Source organism: Pseudopipra pipra, chromosome W (genome assembly GCF_036250125.1).
Source record: "Pseudopipra pipra isolate bDixPip1 chromosome W, bDixPip1.hap1, whole genome shotgun sequence".
Taxonomy (NCBI): Eukaryota; Metazoa; Chordata; class Aves; order Passeriformes; family Pipridae; genus Pseudopipra; species Pseudopipra pipra.
Genome location: NC_087580.1, coordinates 5551106 through 5573204, shown reverse-complemented (window position 1 = coordinate 5573204; position 22099 = coordinate 5551106). Strand labels below are relative to the sequence as shown.

At 56.4% G+C, this 22099-nt stretch overlaps 2 protein-coding genes across 2 annotated transcripts; one reads left to right on the top strand and one right to left on the bottom strand.

Moving 5' to 3' along the window:
• Positions 1-1173: 1173 nt before the first annotated feature.
• On the bottom strand, positions 1174-6760 carry LOC135404813 (zinc finger protein 692-like). The gene is made up of 10 exons (XM_064639542.1): positions 6635-6760; positions 5681-5877; positions 5548-5579; positions 4743-5044; positions 4224-4264; positions 3990-4138; positions 2119-2221; positions 1799-1877; positions 1508-1622; positions 1174-1414 (listed from the first exon to the last, which is right to left on the bottom strand). Exons 1-10 carry the CDS (start codon positions 6656-6658, stop codon positions 1311-1313), a joined length of 1146 nt encoding a protein of 381 aa, XP_064495612.1. The 5' UTR covers positions 6659-6760; the 3' UTR covers positions 1174-1310.
• A 7608-nt stretch (positions 6761-14368) lies between these two features.
• On the top strand, positions 14369-22011 carry LOC135404467 (C-type lectin domain family 2 member E-like). The gene is made up of 6 exons (XM_064639242.1): positions 14369-14767; positions 16264-16410; positions 16630-16719; positions 16826-16986; positions 17089-17213; positions 21497-22011. The coding sequence occupies exons 2-6, from the start codon at positions 16266-16268 to the stop codon at positions 21612-21614; spliced, it is 639 nt and encodes a 212-aa protein (XP_064495312.1). The 5' UTR covers positions 14369-14767; positions 16264-16265; the 3' UTR covers positions 21615-22011.
• The last annotated feature ends 88 nt before the right edge of the window (positions 22012-22099 follow it).

Genomic DNA, 22099 nt, shown 5'->3' with positions numbered 1-22099 from the left:
TCTGAGGACCCCCCTTTACCTTCTCCCGCAGGTAGAAGCCGAGCCCCAGTGCCAGGAAGACCAAGCCCAAGACGAAGCCCCCGACCCCCACCAGGATCTTGCTGCGGACGGTGTCCGGTGGCATCTCTGGGGGGAGCCGGGGGGTCAGCACCCCCAAAACCTCCTCCCACGCACCCCCCAGCACACCACAGAGCCCGGCCCGCTCTCCCCCAGTCCACCCGGGGGTCCCTCAAACCTCCTACCAGGCCCTTCCCAGCCCCTGCAGGGATCCCATCCAGCCCATCCCAGACCCTTTAGGACCCTCCCACCCCCCTCCCATCACCCCCAGCACCCACCAAACTCCCTCCCAGTCACCCCCAGTCGCCCCCCCGGTGCTGGGGGGGCCGGGCCGTACCCCAGTGCCGGCTGAGGGGGTGCTCCAGGCTGACGTGCTCCACCTGGCAGCTGTAGGTGACCCCGCGCCGGGGGGGGATTTCCAGCATCACCAGCACCTGGCAGCTCCAGTCCCCGTTGGGGACCACATCGGTGGCCACCACGTGCTCTGGCACCTCCTGCCCATCCTGGAACCACCTCACCTGCACCGGTGCAGGGTAGAAATCCATCATGGAGCAGAGCAGGCGGCCGGGGCCGGGCTGGGAGCTCGACAGCACCAGCGAGATGGACATGCTGGGGGGCACTGGCAGGGACGGGGTAGACACTGGGCTGAGCTGGGGGGCACTGGGAGGGAGGGCAGAGAGCTTAGAAGACGTTGGTAGGGATTGGGATGGCACTGGGAGGGACTGGGATGGCAGTGGGAGGGACTGGGAATAGACTGGTGTAGAAGGGGATGGGCTGGGGGGGGGCACTGGGGAGAGATTTGAGAGATGTGGGAGTGAAGTGAGAACGACTGGAAATGGATCGAGAGGGTCTGAGAGTGGAATGAGAGGGACTAAGAGTTAAGTGAGAGGGACTGGGAATGACTAGTCTGGACTGGGAAGGAAGCGCTCGGGACTGGGAGGCTGAGTCGTGGTGAGGGAAATCTGCTTTGGGTCTGCCTGGCAACTGGAGCGTCATCAGAGAGACGCGCTGGGATTGGCTGAGGGGCGTGAGCTCGGTGGCCTCAGGAAATAGGATTAGACAAGGATGGGGCTCAGGAAATGGGGGGGGCTCAGGAAACCGGGGGGGCTCAGGAAACAGGGATAGAGAGGGATAGGGCTCAGGAAACACAGGGAGCAGCAAGGACTGGGACTTACTGGGATGGTGGGATGGGACTGGGACTTACTGGGATGGTGGGAATGACTCACTGGGAAGGGCAGGGATGGGACTGGGACTCACTGGAGGGGCTTCTCCCCGGTGTGGATGCGCCGGTGGATGAGGAGGTTGCTGCTGGTGCGGAAGGAGCGGGCACAGAACTCGCAGATGAAATCCCGCTGGTCTGGGGGTGAAAAGGCACCGGGATCAGATCCCCCTGGAAGGAGCTGGGATCCCTCTGGAATGCCTTGGGATCCCTCTGGAATGTCCCCCTCACCACTGTGCAGCTTCTGGTGCTCCTTGAGGTGCTTCTTGAAGTTGAAGGATTTGCCACAGGAGGGCTCGGGGCAGGTGAAGGTTTTCTGGTGCACGTGCTGGTACTTCTGGTGGTGCTGCAGGATCAGGAAAAACCCTCCTCAGATCTCAAATCCCGGCCCCAGGGGGCAGGTTTTGAGTGGTTTTGGGTGGGGTTTGGGTGGGTTTGGGGCGGGCTTTGGCTGATTTTTGGTAGTTTTGGGTGGAATTTGGGTGGTTTTGGGTGGGTTTCAGGCAGGTTTGAGGGTCTCACGTTCAGGTATTGGCGCTTGGAGAAGATTTTCCCGCAGCCCTCGAAGTCACAGAGGAGGATCTCACGCTTCGCCGCCTTCCTGGAAAAACCAAAAACCAGGAAAACCCTTCCCAGGGCAGGGCTGGAAAACCTTTGGGACGCCCCCTGGCTCCCTCCTCCACCTTCCTCACCCCTTTTCCCTCTTTTCCTTCTCCCCTTGGAGCTGCTTCCTCTTTTTCCCCCCCTAAAACCTTCCCTGGAGCTGCTCCTCATCCTCCCCACGGGTTGGGAAGAGCCCCGGGAGCTCCTCCAGCCCCTTCCCATCCCCTTTTTTTGGGTACCTGATCCTTTTGGGGCCGATCTGAGCCTCCTCCTCGTCCTTCCCCTGCGTCCTCCTCCGGCAGCTGCAACGGGAAAAACCTGCATGAGTCCCCTCCTTGTCCCCTCATTGTCCCAACCAGGAAATTCCCAAGGAAATCCCACTTTAAATCCATCAGTTCTCTCTTTTTCCCCTCCCATTTTTCCCCCATCCCTTGGGAGCAGGAAGCGCTGGAACAAACACACGGCTCAGGAGTCGAAAAAGGGGGAATAAATCCTTTATTTGCTCCTAAAAAAATCCATTCCCAAGCTTTGGATGCAATCCCAGGATGAAGATCCTAGACTAGCAGAGACCGCCCCCAGGGAGGGATTTGGGGTCATTTAGCCCCAAAACCAGGGAATTCTGAGCTGGGATCCATGGATTTGGAGCTGGGGGTGTCTTTGTCCCCATCCCTCACCCCCCTCGGCCCCTCCTGGCTCCCCACGAAGGTCACAGGGGTTGGGGATCCCCCCCCCCAGCAAGGTCAGGGAGCCAAAAACCCTCCAAATTTGGGTGCTGGACACCCAAACCAGGCCCAGGAACACGGATCTGCCCTGTGGTGGCCAGTGGGGTCATGGGGAGGGGGGCACCCCCCCTTGGGGACACAAGGCTCATGCCCTGCCCTCAACACCTGCCCACATTTGGGTAGTCCCAGCGGGTCCCTCAGCATGGAGACAGAGACAGAAACCCCCCCAGACCACCCCAAAAATACTCCCCCCCGTGACCACAAAATGCTCCCTCTGTGACCCCAAAATGTTCCCCCCTGACCCCAAAACGCTCCCCTGTGACCCCAAAACACTCCGCCGTGACCACAAAAATGCTCCTCCTGTGACCCCAAAATGCTCCCCCCTGACCCCAAAATGCTCCCCCCTGACCCGAAAACGCTCCCCCCAGTGACCCCCAAAACGCTCCCCCAATGACCTAAAAATGCTCCCCCTGTGACCCCAAAACACTCCCCCTGTGACCCCAAAATGCTCTCCTTGTGACCCCAAAACACTCCCCCCTGTGACCCCAAAACACTCCCCCCTGTGACCCCAAAATGCTTCCCCCATGACCCCAAAATGCTCCCTCTGTGACCCCAAAACGCTCCCTCTGGTGACCCCAAAATACTCCCCTGTGACCCCAAAATGCTCCCCCTGTGACCCCAAAGCGCTCCCCTTGGTGACCCAAAAATGTTCCCTCTGTGACCCCAAAACCCTCCCCCTGTGACCCCAAAATGCTCCCCTTGTGACCCCAAAACGCTCCCCCCTGTGACCCCAAAATGCTCCCCCCGTGACCTCAAAATGTTCCCCCTGTGACCCCAAAACAGGGGATAAATGGGGTGGGTGAGGGGGTTTGGGGAATAAATGGGGTGGGTGAGGGGGCTGGGGGGGGCTGGGATGTTGGGGGAGTCTGGGGGGGAATGGGCTGGATGTGGTTTGGGCGTAGAAGGACTTGGGCTGGACATGGAAGGATGTGGAAGGACATGGAAAGACATGGGTTGAACATGGGTTGGACATGGGTTGGATGTGGGTTGGACATGGTTGGACATGGGTTGGACATGGGTTGGACATGGGTTGGACATGGGTTGGACCCAGTTGGACATGGTTGGACATGGGTTGGACATGGCTGGACATGGTTGGACCCAGTTGGACATGGTTAGACATGGGTTGGACATGGGTTGGACGTGGGTTGGACGTGGGTTGGACGTGGGTTGGACGTGGGTTGGACATGGTTAGACATGGGTTAGATGGGATGGGCAAGAAGAGGAGCCCAAGAGGCTCCCAGTGCCTCACTGGTCTGTACTGGGATACAGAGGAGGAAGAGCCTGAGAGCTCCCAGTGCCTCACTGGTCTGTACTGGGACCTCACCTGCCCAGGCCCGGGTGGTAGCTCTGGTCCCTCAGGTCACCACTGTAGGCCAGGTCATCTTCCTCCTCCTCCTCCTCCTCCTTCTGGTCCTTCTCCTGCTCCTGCTCCTCCTGCTCCCGGGGCTCATTCCCAGGCTCCTTCTCGGGGCTGGAGCTGTAGGACATGGACATGGGGGGGGATCAGTCTGGGAGGGGGACAAAGGGGCCAAAGGGGACAATTTGGGGGGGTCACCACTCACCTCCCTGCCATGGGGGGACGGCTCTGGGGGCACCTGGGGGGCTGCAAGGGGACAGGGGGGTGATAGGGGGGGACAGGAGGGTGATGGGGGGGACAGGAGGGTGATGGGGGGGCTGCAAGGGGACAGGAGGGGGCTGGAAGGGGACAGGAAGGTGATGGGGGAGACAGGAGGGTGGGGGGGAGTGGAAGGGGACAGGAGGGGGTTGGAAGGGGACAGGAAGGTGATGGGGGGGACAGGAAGGGATTGGAAGGGGAGAGGAGGGTGAGGGAGGGGCTGGAAGGGGACAGGAGGGTGATGGGGGGGTGGAAGGGGACAGGGGGGTGATGGGGGGGCCATGAGAGGAAGAGGAGGAGAAGGGTGAGGATGGAGGGCGGGGAAGGGCCCCGGGGTTGTTCCAACCCCTGATCCCAGTGGGACGAGCCCCCAGAGCGGGATGGGGTTGGGGGTGCTGGTGGGTGATGGTGGGGACCCAGGGGGTGCTGAGGGCACAGAGGTGACCCCGGGCGGGGGGGGACTCACCTGTTCCCCCAGCCCTGCCATGCCACCCTCCTGCCCTGGCCACTCCTTCTTCCTCTTCCTCCTCCTCCTTATCCAAGGGGTCTTCCAGCTCCGGGGGTGCTCCTGGGGGTGTCCCAGGACCCCGGGGTCCCCCCAGGAGAAGCAGTGCCCGGCCACGCACTCCCAGACCAGGGGGTCGGCACTGCCCGGCGCCGGCGGCCGCACATCGGGCACGAAGCCACACTCCTGCCCGTGCCCGTGGGACAGGAACACCAGGCGCTGCAGGGAGGCTGGGTGGAGATGGCCAGGCTCCCCTGGATCCCCTGGGAGACACCAGAAATAGGGAAAATCCTTGAGGAAATGGGTCAGAGAGGGGGGTTTGGGGGGGCGCGAATGGGGGAAATACGGAAATCTTTGAGGAAATGGTTTCGAAATGGGGAGGGGGTGGGGTTTAAACAGGGAAAACGTGGAAATCCTTGAGGAAATGGTTCCAAAATAGGGGTTTGGGGGAAACGTGGAAATCCTTGAGGAAATGGTTCCAAAAGGGGGTTTGGGGGGAGTTAAATAGCAAAATATGGAAATCTTTGAGGAAAGGGCTCCTAAATGGTGTTTTGGGGGGGTTAAACAGGGAAAACACGGAAATCCTTGAAGAAATGGTTCCAAAATGGTGGGTTTTGGGAGGGGGGGGGAGACTCAACCTGGGAGGGCCAAGAAGCCTCTCTCTGCACTGACATCCAAATGGGTGGGCAGCACCCCGATTTTGGGGAGGGGGAGGCACCCACCCCGGGTGGGCAACATCCCAATTTGGGGAGGGGGAGGCACCCACCTGAGCTCCGGGTGCCACCGGGGTTGCTGTACCTGCAGGGACAGGATGGGGTCAGCAGGGGCAGAGCCGACCCGACCCCAACCTAGGGTGGGGAGGGGAGGTTTTGGGGGGCTCAGAGGACCCCCCCAGCGACCTGTCGAGCAGGAACTGGGTGAGCTGGGAGTGCAGGGCGAAGCCGAGCTGCTCCTTGAGGCGGCACCAGCGCTCCAGGTGCCCCCCGATGCGGATCCGGCAGCGGCTCCGCCGCTCGTCCAACTCCCGCCGCCGCTGCCGCCGGACAACCTCGGGGGCTCGGGGGCGACCCCCCCGCGCCGGGGACACGGGCAGGGGCTGGGGGGACAAGGGGAGGGTCAGGAGGTGGGCTGGGGGCACAGGGAAGGGCTGGGGGGACAGGAGAGGGTCAGGGGGGTGGGCTGGGGGCGCGGGGAGGGGCTGGGGGGGGTGAGGTGGGAGAATTTGGAATGTCCATGGGGACAAGGGGAGGGGCTGGGGGGACAGGGGAGGGTCAGAGGGGTGGGCTGGGCGTGCAAGGAGGGGCTGGGGGGGACACAGTGGGGGTCAGTGGGGGGACATCGGGGTGGTCCGGCACTGGATGGGGGAGTTCAGGTGAGGAATTTGGGGTGTCCTGGCACCATGGGGAGGGTAGGGGGGGTCAGGTGAGGAATTTGGGGTGTTCTGGCTCCGGGGGGGGTGGGTCTGGGGGGCTTCAGGTGGGGCCACAGGGACACGGGGAAGGATCAGAGGGGTCACAAGGAAGGGGGGAGCTGAGGGGGGGAACCCCCTCAATCCCCGCCCCAGGCCCCGCCCCCTCGCTTTGACCCCGCCCCTCGGACCCCCGATGCCACCTCCCTCTTGGACCCGCCTGCGTCGGCTCAAGCCCCGCCCCCACAAGCCCCGCCCCCACAAGCCCCGCCCCCACCGTTTCCCCCGGGCCCCTCCCCCCCCCTCCCGTTCCCGCCGCCGGACCTTAAAGTGTGGGGGGGGGAAGTGGCGGCAGAACGGCGGCGGGCGGGAGGGGAAGAGCCGGATTTTGGGGGCTCTGTCCCGCTCCTGCCGCCCCCGCCGCCCCCTCCCCGTCCCCCTGAACCTCCTCCGCCGCTCCGCGCTCCATCCCGCGCCGAGGGGGCCCCACCCCGGGACGTGCCCCCTTTAAGAGCCGCCGGACGTGCCCCCCCCCCGTCACACCGCTGAGGGACCGCGCCAAGTGGGCGGAGGCCCCGCCCACTGCGCGCGGGGAGGGCGCGGGGAACGCTGGGAGGTCCCGCACGTAGTCCCGCAGGGGCCTGATGGGAAACTCCCCGTGGGGATGAGGGGGGGACACGGGAGAGGTCGGGGGGCAAGGGGGGGGACCCAGGGACACGGGTGGACACGGGAGACGCGGGGGGTCACGGGGAGACACGAGGGGACACGGAATACGGGGGAACACAGGGGGGACACGGGAGGGGGCGAGGGGGCCACGGGGAGACACGGGAGAGGAGGGGGGACACGGAGGAACACAGGAGAGGAGGGGGGACACGGAGGAACACAGGAGAGGAGGGGGGATACAGAGGAATACAGGGACACGGGGGGACCCAGAGGAACACGGGACGGGGCTGTTACGGGGGTACATCCAAGTCCCAAAGGGCATCGAAACCCCAAACACAGCCCCGTACGAGGGGGGGGCAGAGCCACTGCTGGGGGCACGGGGTGGGGTGGGGGCAGAGGATCCTTTATCCCCCGTGCGCACCGCCAAGGCGGACAGCAAAGTCCTGGTTTTTTAGGGCTGCAACTGGCCGGGGAGCCCTCGTGTACTCCTCAGACCCGGCCTCCTCCGCGGAGGATGTGCCGTCCCGTAACCGCCCCGTCCCGTGTCCCCCTGGGTCACCCCCGTGTCCCGGTGTTCCTCCGTGTCCCCCCGCGTCTTCTGCGTCCCCCCCCGTGTCCCCCCATGTTCCTGGGGTCTCCACGTATTCCTGCGTTCCTCGGCGACAATCTCGCCTCTGCTTCGTCCCTGCCCTCCTCGGCAACATTTTCACGTCTGCCTTGACCCTGCCCTCCTCAGCGACAGTCTCTCCTCTGCCTCGTCCCCGCCCCCGGGACAATCTCTCCTCTGCCTCGTCCCCGCCTTCCTCGGCAACATTTTCGCGTCCTCTGCCTCGTCACTGCCTCCTCAGCGACTGTGATAAACAAAGTCTCGAGTTTCTATAAGTTTCGAATAATAGTTTATTATATGGTAAAAGCAAGCAGCCGGCTGGGTGACAGAAATGAGACCAGTTTCCCAAATCTGCACACCCCTACTACAGGGTACATTTAGTATTTATCTTAGCTACTTCATGCATATTAATTATATCATATACATATACATTCTACAGGTTTTTGCTAAGTATTTAATATATGGGTTTTCTTACAGCTAAAGCTAAAAGGGTTATCTCTACAACCAGTCATAATTCATGCATTCTTGGACGAACAGGCGCCTAAAGATTTAAAGTTCTACTATATTTTATCCTTAGGATAGTAAGGAGGTTTTAGGCCTCTTGACCTTGTGAGGGTCTGTTTTATTTCTTTATGGGGGTGTAATTAAGTTTTACAATCCGTTTGTTTTATTTTGATGTAATCACCCATTTGTTCCACGAATCACAATTATTTATATATCACAATTCCCTCCCCTTTTTTATTATTAACTTATTGATTCGTGACTTTTTGATTTTATAACATTAACTTTGTATATTTTGTCTTATTTATTGTATACAGTAATAGAGTCAAAAGTTCAAAAAATGTCTTTAAGTTTCCATTTGTCGGTTTATGTCTTAATTTTATTTTAAATTTTCTGTTGGTGATGTTGTCTACGCAGATCTTGGCGTTTTCTTGACTTTGGTGTAATGTATTTAAGGAAGTTGCTTTTTTAATTTTGATTGCAGTTCGTGTAATTAGCATCACTTGATATAGATTTTTCACTGTGGCTCCAGGGATTCACCTGTAAAAGATCTTACATATATAATCTCTAGGTACAACATTATGAATTGGCCTCTCGAGGTTATAAGCTTGTTTCGAGGATTAGCTCTTTAACATTTCTAAGTTGTTTTTATAAATGTACAATATAATTTTTAATAGTACTTTTATCATGTTTCTGGCTACATTAGTTTGACAAGGATACGCCTCAGGTCAACCTGAAAAAGTGTCAGTGAGAACAAGTAAATATCTATACCCTCCTTTTTCTGGGTAGTTCTAAAAATCGATTTGCCATTTCTGTCTTGGATAATTATTTTTTCTATTTGTCTTAGTTGAATTTGTTATGCGTCTCCTGTCTCACAATGGTATAGAGATTTCATGTTACTATATTTTGGCTTAGATATCTGTATAGAGCTTCTGCTCCTAATGTGTTCTCTTACGTTCTGTTAAGTGTTCATGAAATAGAAGAGGATATTACTAACTTACCCTGTGGTGTCTTGACCCATTTGTTTTTCTTCTATTTTTCCTCTTAAATTCTGGATTAACTTTCAGTCTTCTTTAGAGTATCTAGGCTCTGTCTTTGACTACTGAATTTGAATTTTACTGTCAGGGATCAAATACTGGATTTTGCTTTCTTCTGCTTTTACTGCCCTTTTTACTTCCGATCATTCATGGCATTTCTTCTTTCAAGGCCAGTAACACCCTTTTTGGTAAGCCTTTCGATACATAATAGTAACTTTTCTGGCAACTGAAGTGTTATAATCTGGTTATTTTCCGAGTTAAGGTATTGACAAGGAGGGCTCTTGCCTTTATTACTTCATTTATCGTGGCTATTGCATATCTAACTTTACGTCCTCTTTTGTAGACGAAATTTTTCTGTGAACCAGAAGTCTTTAGCATCTTTCAGGGGTTCTTCTTTCAAGTCTGGTCGGCTTGAGTACGTTGCTCTTATTGTCTCTAAGCAGTCACGTGCAACTGTATTTTTGGTGGCTTCTTGAAGAAAAAGCTGGATTGATTATTTTGGTCAATCAGTGTGGCTTGGTACTTCAGAAAGCGCTGAGGTGAAAGCCAATGATTTAAATCAAGGCCTGGGGCCCTCATCAGTTTTGTTTTAGCTTATGAAAAGCTTTGTCAGTTTCTTTACTCCAAGTGGGTGTGTTGGACTCACCTTTATGAGCTCACACAGGGGCTCCACCAGAAGTCCATAGCTGTAGATCTACAAACGACATTATTGGGTCCCTCGGAGCAATGTTTGGAGCTCTTCCTTCTCTGGTGGCCAAGGAGTCCGGCAGACAGCTTCTTTCTTTGCTGTTTTTACGGTTCGTTGTCCTGCAGCGACCTTGCAATTGAGGTAGGAGACTTGTTGCACAGCTCTTAGTACTCAACCAATCTGAGAAAGTTTAGCATGTGAACAGTTCATTCAGTACATATTATTTTGGATTTTCTTTGTCCTGCAAGGATTTTCTCATTCAAAAGCGAACAGTGATTAACTTTTCAGGGCTCCAGGCCAGGCAGAAGAAAGCCTCCTTTAGATTCAGGACAGTAAACTATTTTAGCTCTGGTGTCAATTTAGTCAGCCGTGTACATGGATCTGTCACTATGAGGTGCAAGCCCCCAGCCATCTCATTTATTGCTCTAAGATCTTGCACTATTTTATACTTCCCATGAGGTTCCTTTACTGGTAAGATGGGAATATTATATTTTGATTTATATATTTTTTAATAACTCATGTTTAATAAACTTTTCTATATTGTGTTGAATCCTTTCCTGATTCTCTATTTTAGGGGATATTGTTTAATCTTTATTGGCTGTGCCCCTAATTTAACTTTTACTTCAATTGACAATGTTATTTTTACTCTTCTTGAAGTTTTCGAAGCTCATACTTTGATCCGTTACTACTTCATGTATGCTGCTTGAACTTTGAGTCTCTATTAGGGCAAGATTTAAAATCTCAATCAATTGCTCCTTTTTACTTTGAATTTTATTTTGTTCTGTTCAAATTTAATTTCAGCTCTCAATGGCTCTAGTAAGTCTCTTCCCAGTAAACAAACTGGCGAGTTTGGCATGTATAAGAATCTGTGGATTTCAAATTACTTTCCTAATTTGTATTTTAAAGGTTTCAAGAAATGAGCTTTTTCTGTTTGACCCATGGCTCCCCTTATCAATACAAAACTTACAGCAGTGGGTACTAAAGTTTGATTAATACTTAAAATACAGCTCTTGTATTGATTAGAATTATGCTTCCTGATTTTTGTTCTTTTAGCCTTTTTGTATTGGGGATCTTGGGGCTATTTACAGCCTTTTAGGATTCAGCACAGCCCTTCAGGATTCGGTCTAGCCCCCCCTTTCCCCCACCCCCGGGTACAAAGGAGTTAATAAATTCTCTCCCTGCTCCCTTTCCCCAGGATAGCTGTAGTAATCAGGAAGTATAAAAGGTTGTTAAACTGCCAGGACAGAATATTTACAAATCAGAAGATAACAAAAGACGAATATAATAGTCATGGTATTATCTAGTGTTCTGACAGTATTATTCAAAATTGCACTTCAATTCTGTATATGCATCACTTTTTGGAGATTGGTATTTGTTCATTTTCGCACAAAAATCTTTTTCATCCATACCACCTCCAGTCTGAGTTTTGGTGTCTTTGCTTGGTTACCAGGTCTGTCTGCTGAAATGAACTTTTTATAAAGACTTCCAGTATTTGAAATAAACTGCTAAATTTAAACTTGTTTTTTTTTTGAGAGGTATTGTGAATTTTTTTTTTTTCTTCTTTGTTTTAATCACTTTGATTGTAGTTTTACTGGCTTTATAATTTTGGGGAACTTTGGTTATATCTTTTCGATTAGATTCAGTCTTTACTATAAATTTATATTTTTCACCTTGAGGTTTCAATTCAGTTTTGTCAAGAGCTGGTTACAGTGTGTTATTCTTGCAAAATAGAGCTCTTGACACTTTTAATCTCATTTATTTTATTCAAATAGTTTCAAGTCCCTCTGTCTTTTCAGACAATTTCTTTTTAGATGACCTTTTCTTTTACAATAAAAACATTTTACTGCCTGGACTCTTGAAACAATTTGTTGGGGTCTGCTTATATATACTTTTTGGGCTTCTCTCAGTAAGTCTTTGAGCTCCCCTTTCTCCCATCCATCTAATTCCTTTAGTTCTCTTTTAATATCACTCCAGGCATAATTTATAAAGTGGACTTTCAACAATATTAGGCCAGCTGGTGTATCAGGACTAATGCCTAAATATTGCTGTAAATTTTTCTTTAGTCTTTCTAACCAGGTAATAGGGGTTTTATTTTTTTCTTGCTGATCTTTAAATGCCTTTTTGACATTTTTCTCATGGGGAACAGCCTTTCTGGTTCTTTGGGGCAAGGGAGTACAGTACTCAGTCAGGGCTGAGTTACATTCCCAATCGAGTCCTAAGAATTTGTTTAATTGTTCAGCTACTCCCAAGAGGTCTTCCATCAGTTTCCCTACTTCTTTTGTTGTTTTTAAACTTTTGTCTTCTTCACCAGAGCTTTCCTGATCTACTAAAAAGGTTCTGACGTTTCTTAGGGCTGTCTGTTTTTTTCTTTGGGCTTTAGTTCTTTTGGGACTTCCATACCCTTGATTTAACAGGGCTGTGAGGTTTACAGCTGAGGGGAGTTGTGGAGAGGGAGGGGGAGTATTTCTTGGGGCTGTGGGAACTACAACCGAGGGAGTTTGTAAACAATAAGAAGGGTTATAGGGGAGAGGTAAGTTACCTAGTAGTTCCCATTTCACTTCTTTTGATCTCTTTTCTATTGGTCTTTCTTGGGTTAACTTACTAATATTCTCAATATCTTCCCAATTTGATATCATTACCCCCAGAGGACTGGTAGGGGTAATATCCAGCAACGCCTGCTTGGGCAATGCCTGCTTGGGCAATGCCTGCTTGCTCCCTTTTCTCTTGGGGCTGCCTTTCTTACTGAATCCTTGCCCCATACTTTTCCGAGGTCCCTTCTAGAATCTCTCCACCGACTCTCTGGGATCCCTTCTAAACTCTCCCCACTGACACAAAGGTCTCTCCTTAAGACTTTCCACCGCCCCCAGAGGTGCAATCAGCAGTTCTCTCGCTTCGCCCGGTCACTGGCTGTTCGTTCGCACGGGGACAGAAGCGCAGTTCAAGGGGCTGCCGCAGTCCCTTGGCAGCAAAGCTGCGTCTCACCCACTCATCCACCCCGACCTCTTACCGGCCCAACCAAGGAATACTCACAGTCCCTTGTTCTTCCCTGGGTCTTCGTGCACGAGAATTATGGGCCCTTTTTGCTGCAGCAATCCGGGAGCAATCCTTGCTTTTACCATATAACCATAGAACGTGTTACTCCAGTCCTGTGGAAAATTAGACCCGAAATAGGCCGCCGAATTCAGCGGGGGCCCCCCTGTTTCGAGTACTAATTAACCCAGCAGGGATCGGAGAACATCACGTCGGGAAAGTCACCAATTGTGATAAACAAAGTCTCGAGTTTCTATAAGTTTCGAATAATAGTTTATTATATGGTAAAAGCAAGCAGCCGGCTGGGTGACAGAAATGAGACCAGTTTCCCAAATCTGCACACCCCTACTACAGGGTACATTTAGTATTTATCTTAGCTACTTCATGCATATTAATTATATCATATATATATACATTCTACAGGTTTTTGCTAAGTATTTAATATATGGGTTTTCTTACAGCTAAAGCTAAAAGGGTTATCTCTACAACCAGTCATAATTCATGCATTCTTGGACGAACAGGCGCCTAAAGATTTAAAGTTCTACTATATTTTATCCTTAGGATAGTAAGGAGGTTTTAGGCCTCTTGACCTTGTGAGGGTCTGTTTTATTTCTTTATGGGGGTGTAATTAAGTTTTACAATCCGTTTGTTTTATTTTGATGTAATCACCCATTTGTTCCACGAATCACAATTATTTATATATCACAGCGACAATCTCTCCTCTGCCTCGTCCCTACCTTCCTCGACGTTTTCTGGTCTGCCTTGTCCCCGCCCTCCTCGGCAACATTTTCGCGTTTGCCTCGTCCCTGCCCTCCTCAGCGACAATCTCGCCTCTTCCTCGTCCCTGCCTTCCTCGGCAACATTTTCGCGTCCTCTGCCTCGTCACTGCCTCCTCAGCGAGAGTCTCTCCTCTGTCTCGTCCCCGCCCTCCTCGGCAACATTTTCGAGTCCTCTGCCTCGTCCCTGCCCTCCTCGGCGACAATCTCTCCTCTGCCTCGTCCCCGCCCCCGGGACAATCTCGCCTCTGCCTTGACCCTGTGGACCTCGGTGTCGCGTGTGTCGGCGGTGCTGGGAGCGGGCTCTGGCGAGCACCGAGGGTGAAGTGTTTGGACCGGCGGCCCCCGGTGGCTCTCACCGAGTAGAGGGGCACCTGGTGTGTAGGTCCATATGCTGTTTTCAGGGCCTCATAGAATCCTCTGTGATCACCCGTATCTGCGCATAATTGAATTTTTCCTGCTAGACTGATCCACCACTTGTTCTGGATGTCACGGAGTTGCTGTTGGAGCTTGCTGCGTGCGAGACGAAAGGCGGCTTTTCTTACATGACAAGAAGGCTGAGCGAGGTGTGCTCGGTGGGCAGCTCTCCCTCAACAATTCCTGGATCTCTTAATTGTTTTCGTCAAACCAGCCCGTGTTCTTCTTGAAGGAGAAAAGTTCCTCAGAGGACTGCAGGATGCAGTTGCTGGACGGCGATCTGACTGCGCTGGGAGAGAAGGAGAATGACGAACAGCGCCAGGCGAGAACGAGAACGAACAGCGCCCTGCTGGGCTGCACAGCGATCGCGCCGCGCCGGGAGAGAAGGAGAACGACGAACAGCGCCCTGCTGGGCTGCACAGCGATCGTGCTGCGCCGGGAGAGAAGGAGAACGACGAACAGCGCCCTGCTGGGCTGCACAGCGATCGTGCCGCGCCGGGCGAGAAGGAGAACGACGAACATTGCCGTGCTCGCCTGCACAGCGATCGTGCCACGCCGGGAGAGAAGGAGAACGACGAACATTGCCGTGCTCGCCTGCACAGCGATCAGAGCGCCCCGGGCGAGAACGAGAATGAACCGCGCCCGGCTGCCCGGCGATCGGAGCGCCCTGGGCTTTCTTCCTACGCTCCTCTCATTGGCCGGAGCTGGTCAGCGCGTCATGTTGCACCCGCCCCCGTGTGCCTGAAATGCCCCGGCACCGAAACGCAGGTGTGCGAACGCGGGGAATCGGCGGCGGAGAAGAAGGAAAAGGAGAAAGAGGAGGAGAAGAAGGAGGAGAGCGCGTGTTGTCCAGGCGCAGGTGGGAACCGCTCGGTGCTACCGGGGCTCGGGGAGCGGGAGGGGGTGAAAAGGGGGGTCCGGCGGGTTCGCCTTGCCCTGGGCGGGGAGTGCTGGTGGTGCTGGGGAGGGGGCTCTGGCGGGCTCTGGCGAGCACTGAGGGTGAAGAGTTTGGAGCGGTGGCCCCCGGTGGCTCTCAGCGGGTCTCAACGCCGGCCCCGCGCAGCCCGATCGCTCATCGCGCCGCATCGGCCGCGGGGTCGGAAGGGGGGAGCGGGGGGAACCACCGACCGGGCCGGCGGGGCTGTCTCTGTACCCAACCGTGCGCCCCCGTCGGGGATCGTCCCGGTTCCTCCCGGTCGGACAGAGCTGGCTGCCCCGTCCCCGGGAGTGTTCCCGGCCAGGTGGGACCGGGCTTGGAGCCACCGGAGCTGCTGCGAGGTGTCCGGGGCAGCGGGGGGATGGGATGGGCTTGAAGGTCCCTCCTATCCCAAGCCATTCTTGGACTGAATGACAGATGCGATCCTGCCATCCCGGGGCTGGAGCCACCGCGCTGCTGCTTTTCTTTCCGGTCCCCGGCACAGTTTACAAGCAGTGACTCATTAGTCCAGGCAGGAGCCGCTGGGCACAGTCCCTCTCTGGACTGTTCTCTACCTATTCTCTACAGTCTGACACAATGCTCTGGGGAACGGCCCTACCCGTGTGGGGAGTGTGGGAAGAGCTTCAGTGACAGCTCCACCCTGATCCAACACCGGCACATCCGCAGTGGGGAACGGCCCTACAAGTGCTTGGAATGTGGGGAGAGGTTTCAGACCAGCTCAGATGTCCTCAGGCATGAGCAGACACACACAGGGGAGAGGCACCGACTGCGGGAAGGGCTTCAAGCAGAGCTCCAGTCTTGTCAAGCACCGGCACATCCACACCGGAGAGAGACCCTGCAAGTGTGGGGAGTGTGGGAAGAGCTTCTCCAGGAGCTCTGCCTTGACCTCACACCAACGGACCCACCCATTATCCTGAGGATGTGGGGAGCCCCTCTGACCCCCTGCTGTGCCCCCTCCAGGCCATCCTGCACTAGGAGGGGCACATGGACTGTGGGGGCCTCTGGGGGGTCCCTATTTACCTTGGGGGGTCCCTGTGGGTCTGGGAGTGTCCCTGTGGGTCTCTGTGGATTCGGAGGGGTCCCCGGGGGTCCCTCTGACCCCTCCATGCCCCCCCCCCCGGCCATCCTGCACCAGGAGGGGCAGGGGGCTCTGGGGGGTCACTATGAGTCTGGGGAGGTCCCTGTGGGTCTGTGTGTATCTGGGGGAGCCTGGGGGGTCCCTGAGGATTTGAGGTCCCCCCTCTAACCCCCCCCGTCTCCCCCCCAGGCCATCCTGCACCAGGAGGGGCACGTGGACGACACTCTGACCCTCACCCGCTCCCAGCACCAGGAGTCGCAGGTTCCTGGTCGCAGGAACACCAGGCAAACATCTGTAGTGGTGTTAAATCTGCACTCAAAGAGGTTTTTTTCTCCCCTAGCAATGCCTCAGGTTCAAGATGGGGCTTGTCCCGGTCAGGAAGGTGCCTCTTCTAACTGGAATGGTGAGAATGCAGAGGAGTCCCTGAGTCTCCGGGATGGAACAGAAAAAAGGAATATACAAAAAACGATCCTTGGGAAATGTCAGGGTGAGTGCAGGGCCACCTGTGGCCTGTAGGGAGGGGACAGTGTTGCCAACAGAGGACGGGGCTGGCAAGTGTGAGGCTGCTCCAGGGGTCTGGAAGAGGCCTCTCACCCCATCAGTGGCTGGTGACAACACTTCTGGCTGCTCTGGTGTTGGCTGGGGGGATGTGAGGGCTGGGCCTGCTCAGGACAGCTCCATCCTCACAGCCACTGTCTCTTTCCAGCTCTAGGCAATTGGTTCAGATCCTGCCGAGGGCTGACTGTGCTCCTGTGTGTGATCCTGGTTTTAGTGGTGGCTGTGATTGTGCTGGCAGGTAAGGGAGGAGCAGCTGCCTCACCCAACCCCTCTGCACAGGGCTGGGGTCCATGCTCTGTGTGGAGGGGAATCCTCAGATTCTTTGTCTCCCTTTGTCTCTCCAGTTGCACTTAAGTTTTCACAGCGTGTGGCTTGTCCTGAGGCCTGGGAGCAGCACAACAGCGTCTGTTACTACCTCTTGAGGGATTGGAGGACCTGGGAGCAGGCTCAGAATCGATGCTCCAAGCTCGGGGCCTCCCTGGCCGTGCTCAGTGACAAGGAAATGGTGAGTGAGGGGCTCTGGGAGGTGTTTGGGTGGCAGAGGGGAGGCTGAGGGGGGTTCCTGGCCCGGGGCAGCTCTCACTGCCCGCTCCTCTCTCCCTCACAGGACCACCTCCTCTCTCCCTCCCCGGACCACGTCTTCCGCCTCACAGGCAACCTGGATTACTGGCTCGGGCTGCGGAGATGGGGCGAGAGGTTTCAGTGGGTGGACAGCAGCAGCTACAACTCCTCGTGAGTCCCGGGGGGACGGGCAGGGGATGGGGGGGACGAGGCTGCTGGGACTGTCCCTCCTGGGCAGCGCTTGTCTCCTCATCTGCTGGGGGGAATGGGCAGAGACGACCTGTCCTGTTAACAGCCCTGCCCTGTAACAGCGCTGTCTCTGCTCCTCATTGCAGGCTGGAGGTCCTGGGCAATTCAGAGTGTGTGTACCTGGCGGACCATAAACTCAGGAGTGAGGACTGTTCAACAGAGCGGGCGTATCTCTGCAGCAAACCCCAACCTCACCTGTCATAGAAGTGAGGGAGAAAGGACCTTCTCCATCCTGAAGACTCACAGCTTTCCTTCTTCCACTAGCACAGGGATGTCCTTCCACAGATGAACATTTGCTTTGTGACACATCTCAGCACAACCTCAGGAACCTCGGTGCCTTTTGTCATTGTCACCTCAGTAGCTGGTCTCAAGGAGGTGAACCTGCAGGGACATGATGTGGAAGTGGACGTGTGCCTTCGTGGACTAGGGGTTTCTTTCTCCACAAGTCTTCCTCATTCTCTATTTATATTTACTTTATATTTATACTCTAACAGTTTACACTACATGCACTGTATTCAAGCACGAGTGCCTGAATGTGCTCGTGTGAAGTATTTTTCCATTGCTGAACGCTACTTGAATCAATGAATGTGAACCTGGGATGTCCTGATTGTGGCCTCAGCAGAGTTACTGTATCAGTGCTGCTGCTGTGCTTCTCTCTTCTTCTCCTTTTTTACTCATTTGTATTAAAGTTTGTACGACCCCACTGCTGTCCCTCATGTCCTGGTCAGCACCGACAGCCCCTTCCCTTCCCGTGTTCCATCCCAGGGAAAACACATCCCGGGGGACCTCATTTCCCTCCCTTGCCCCCCAGCAGGTACTGGGAGGCACTGGGGAGCATCAGGGAGCATTGGAGGGCACAGGGGGGGACTGGGAAAAGACTGGTGGGCACTGGGGAACACTGGATCTGGGCTGGGAGGCACTAGGGAGTATTGGTGGGCACTTGGAGGGCACTAGGGCACGCTGGGAGGATCTGGGGGATACTGGGAGGCACTGGGGGTTATTAGGAAGGGCACGTATCTCCACCAGCACAGCTCACAACCTCATAAGGGCACACAAGCTTCTGCCCCACTAAAATGATTAGGGCAAGCCTTTCACTCCCTACTTTTCCTGAGCCACCTACACACAGTCGCAGGGATATTCCCGGGGAGATTCGCTCACCCACGACCCTCTGAGCAGGACTGTCCCACCCGCCCTCCTGCCAGTCCGGGGACCCCCCAGCCCGCCGAGCCCCCTCCGCCTCCCCCAAATTGGACTGGCAAAAAGCTCTGTGTGGTCCGAAGTCCCTCCTCTCCTCTCGCCCGGTGCCGCAGCCGCCACCGCCCCCTCGGTGTGATGGGGCCGTCCGGGGAACGCCTCCTGTTACACCCGCCCGCCAGCACTGAACGGCAGGTACCCAAACGCGGGGAAGCGGCGGCGGAGAAGAAGGAGGAGAAAGAGAAGGAGAAAGAGAAGGGAGAAGGGAGAAGGAGAAAGAGAAGGGAGAAGGGAGGAGAGCGCGTGTGGTCCAGGCGCAGGTGGGATGCGCTCGGTGCTGCCGGGGCTCGGGGAGCGGGAGGGGGCGAAAAAGGGGAGTGCCGGCGGTGCTGGGGAGGAGGCTCTGGCGGGCTCTGGGGGTGAAGTGTTTGGAGCGGTGGCCCCCGGTGGCTCTCACCGGGTCTCAGCGCCGGCCCCGCGCAGCCCGATCGCTCATCGCGCTGCATCCCCGGGTCACCCCCGTGTCCCCGCGTTCCTCCTCGTCCCCCCGCCCCTCCCGTGTCCCCTCTGGAGCCGGCCGGCGGCGGCAGCGGCGGAGGGGCGGAGCCGGCGGAGGGGCGGAGCCAGTGCTGGGACGAAGCCGGCCGTCTTCGGCGGTCCAGGCGCAGGTGGGATGCGCTCGGTGCTGCCGGGGCTCGGGCAGCGGGAGGGGGCGAAAAGGGGGGTCTGAAGGGTTCGCCTTGCCCTGGGTGGAGAGTGTGTTCTGGGAGCCGGGCTCTGGCCGCCCGCCCCGGTGGAGGGCGGGACAGCCCTCTCCCGCCACGAGGTGCGGTCCAGGGGCAAGTGGGATCCGCTCGGTGCTGCCGGGGCTCCGGGAGCGGGAGGGGGCGAAAAGGGGGGTCTGGAGGGTTCGCCTTGTCCTGAGTGGAGAGTGTCGGCGGTTCTGGGGAGGGGGCTCTGGCGGGCGCTGGGGGTGAAGTGTTTCGATCGGTGGCCCCCGGTGGCTCTCACCGGGTCTCAGCGCCGGCCCCGCGCAGCCCGCGCGGCCCGCGCAGCCCGATCGCAGCCCGATCATCGCGCCGCATCCCTGGGTCAGCGCCGTGTCCCCGTGTTCCTCCTCGTCCCCCCGCCCCTCCCGTGTTCCCTCTGTGGAGCGACCCACCGGCGGAGGCAGCCGGCGGCGTTGGTGACAAGGGGCGGAGCCGGGCGAGGGGCGCGGGCGGTCCAGGCGCAGGTGGGATCCGCTCGGTGCTGCGGGGGCTCGGGGAGCAGGAGGGGGCGAAAAGGGGGGTCTGGCGGGTTCGCCTTACCCTGGGCCGGGGGGTGCTGGCGGTGCGGGCGCTGGAGGTGAAGAGTTTGGAGCGGTGGCCCCCGGTGGCTCTCAGCGGGTCTCAGCGCCGGCCCTGCGCAGCGCGATCGCTCATCGCACCGCATCGGCCGCGCGGTCGGGGAGGGGGGACCGGGGGCAGCCACCGACCGGGCCGGCGGGGCTGTCTCTGTACCCAACCGTGCGCCCCCGTCGGGGATCGTCCCGGTTCCTCCCGGTCGGACAGAGTTGGCTGCCCCGTCCCCGGGAGTGTTCCCGGCCAGGTGGGACCGGGCTTGGAGCCACCGGAGCTGCTGCGAGGTGTCCGGGGCAGCGGGGGGATGGCATGGGCTTGAAGGTCCCTCCCGTCCCAAACCATTCTTGGATTGAATGACAGATGCGATCCTGCAGCCAGCCTGGAGAAGATCGAGGTGCTGCTTTTCCTGCTGCTCCCTGGGACATTTTGCAAGCAGTGACTCATTCCTCAGCGCTCAGTGTCCCTGGGCTCCAAACTGCTGTGGGCAGGAGCCGCTGGGCACAATCCCCCTCTCTGGACTGTTCTCTATGTATTCTCTACAGTCTGACACAGTGCTCCTGTTAAATCTGCACTCAAAGAGGGTTTTTATTTCACCCCTAGTGATGCCTCAGGTTCAAGACGCGGCTTGTCCCCTTCAAGAAGGTGCCTCTTCTAAGTTTGCAGTGATTCAAGATATGGAGGGTGAACACAACTGGAATGGTGAGAATACAGAGGAGTCCCTGAGTCACCAGGATGGATCAGAAACAAGGAAGACCCTCAGAAAACATCTGGGTGAGTGCAGGGCCACCAGTGTCCTATAGGGAGGGGACAGTGTCACCCCACGAGGGCAGGGCTGGCAAGTGTGAGGCTGCTCCAGGTGCATGGAAGAGGCCTCTCGGCCCCGTCAGTGGCTGGTGCCGACACTTCTGGCTGCTCTGGTGTTGGCTGGGGGGATGTGAGGGCTGGGCCTGCTCAGCAAAGCCCCGTCCTCACGGCCAGTGGCTCTTTCCTCCTCCAGGCAATTGGTTCAGATCCCGCCGAGGGCTGACTGTGCTCCTGGTGCTGTCTGTGCTCCTGATTCTGGCTTTGGTGATGGCTGTGGCTGTGCTGGCAGGTGAGGAAGGAGCAGCTACCTCAGCACAGAGGCAGCTCTGGGCACAGGGCTGGGCTCCCTGCTCCCTGTGGAGGGGAATCCTCAGACGTTCTCCCTTTCCTTCTTCAGAAAGACTTAGAGAGATTCCAGTCACACCCGGGGCTCCAGAGTTTCTGGCTTGTCCCGAGGCCTGGGTCGGGTACAACAGCGTCTGTTACTACCTCTCGAGGGATGAGGGGACCTGAGAGCAGGCTCGGGATCGGTGCTCTGAGCTCGGGGCCTCCCTGGCCGTGCTCAGCGACAAGGAGATGGTGAGTGAGGGGCTCTGGGGGCTGTGGGTGGCAGAGGGGAGGCTGAGGGGGGTTCCTGGCCTGGGCCAGCTCTCACTACCCACTCCTCTCTCCCTCCCAGGGCTTCCTCTTCCGCCTCAATGGCAACCTGGATTACTGGCTCGGGCTGCGGAGACGGGGCGAGAGGTTTCAGTGGGTGGACGGCAGCAGCTACAACTCCTTGTGAGTCCCGGGGGGATGGGGGGACAGGGGGGCACAGACTGTCCCCCCCTGTGGTGCCAGCGCTCTCTCTGCTCCTCCTTGCAGAGTCCCCGTCCTCGGTGACTCAGAGTGTGTGTACCTGGGCCACCGGCGCTTCAGGAGCGGGCTCTGCTCAGCTCAGCGGCCTTACCTCTGCAACAGACCCCAGGATCACCTGGAATAAACGGTGGGAAGGGGACCTTCTCCATCCTGAAGACTCAACAGCTTTGCATCTTCTCCCAGCACACCTCAGCTCTCCACCGGCCTTGCAGTTGTTTATCTGCATCACCTCAGAGTTTGGTGCCACGGATACCTCAGTGCAACCCCTCAGGGTCACCTCAGTGCCTGGTCTGAAGGGGATGAGCCTGCAGGGAGGGGACATGATGTGGAAGCTGCTGTGTGGCTGCCTGAACTGGGGGCTCTGGGTTTCTTTCTCCTTCTAGAACCATCCCAGAACTCATCCTGCTTCTCTAACAGTCCACAGTTGTACCCTAACCCTAACATTTCAGCCTCACCCCCTAAAAACCTCAATCAGAGGCTTTTTGAGTTAATTTAATAAATTAATTTGATTAATTTAATAATTTTCCCCCCATTCAGCCCAACCCTGCGCATGTTCCTGCACCTCCAGGTGAGCCCCCCCCTCCTCCTCCTTCTGGCTGGGGACACCCT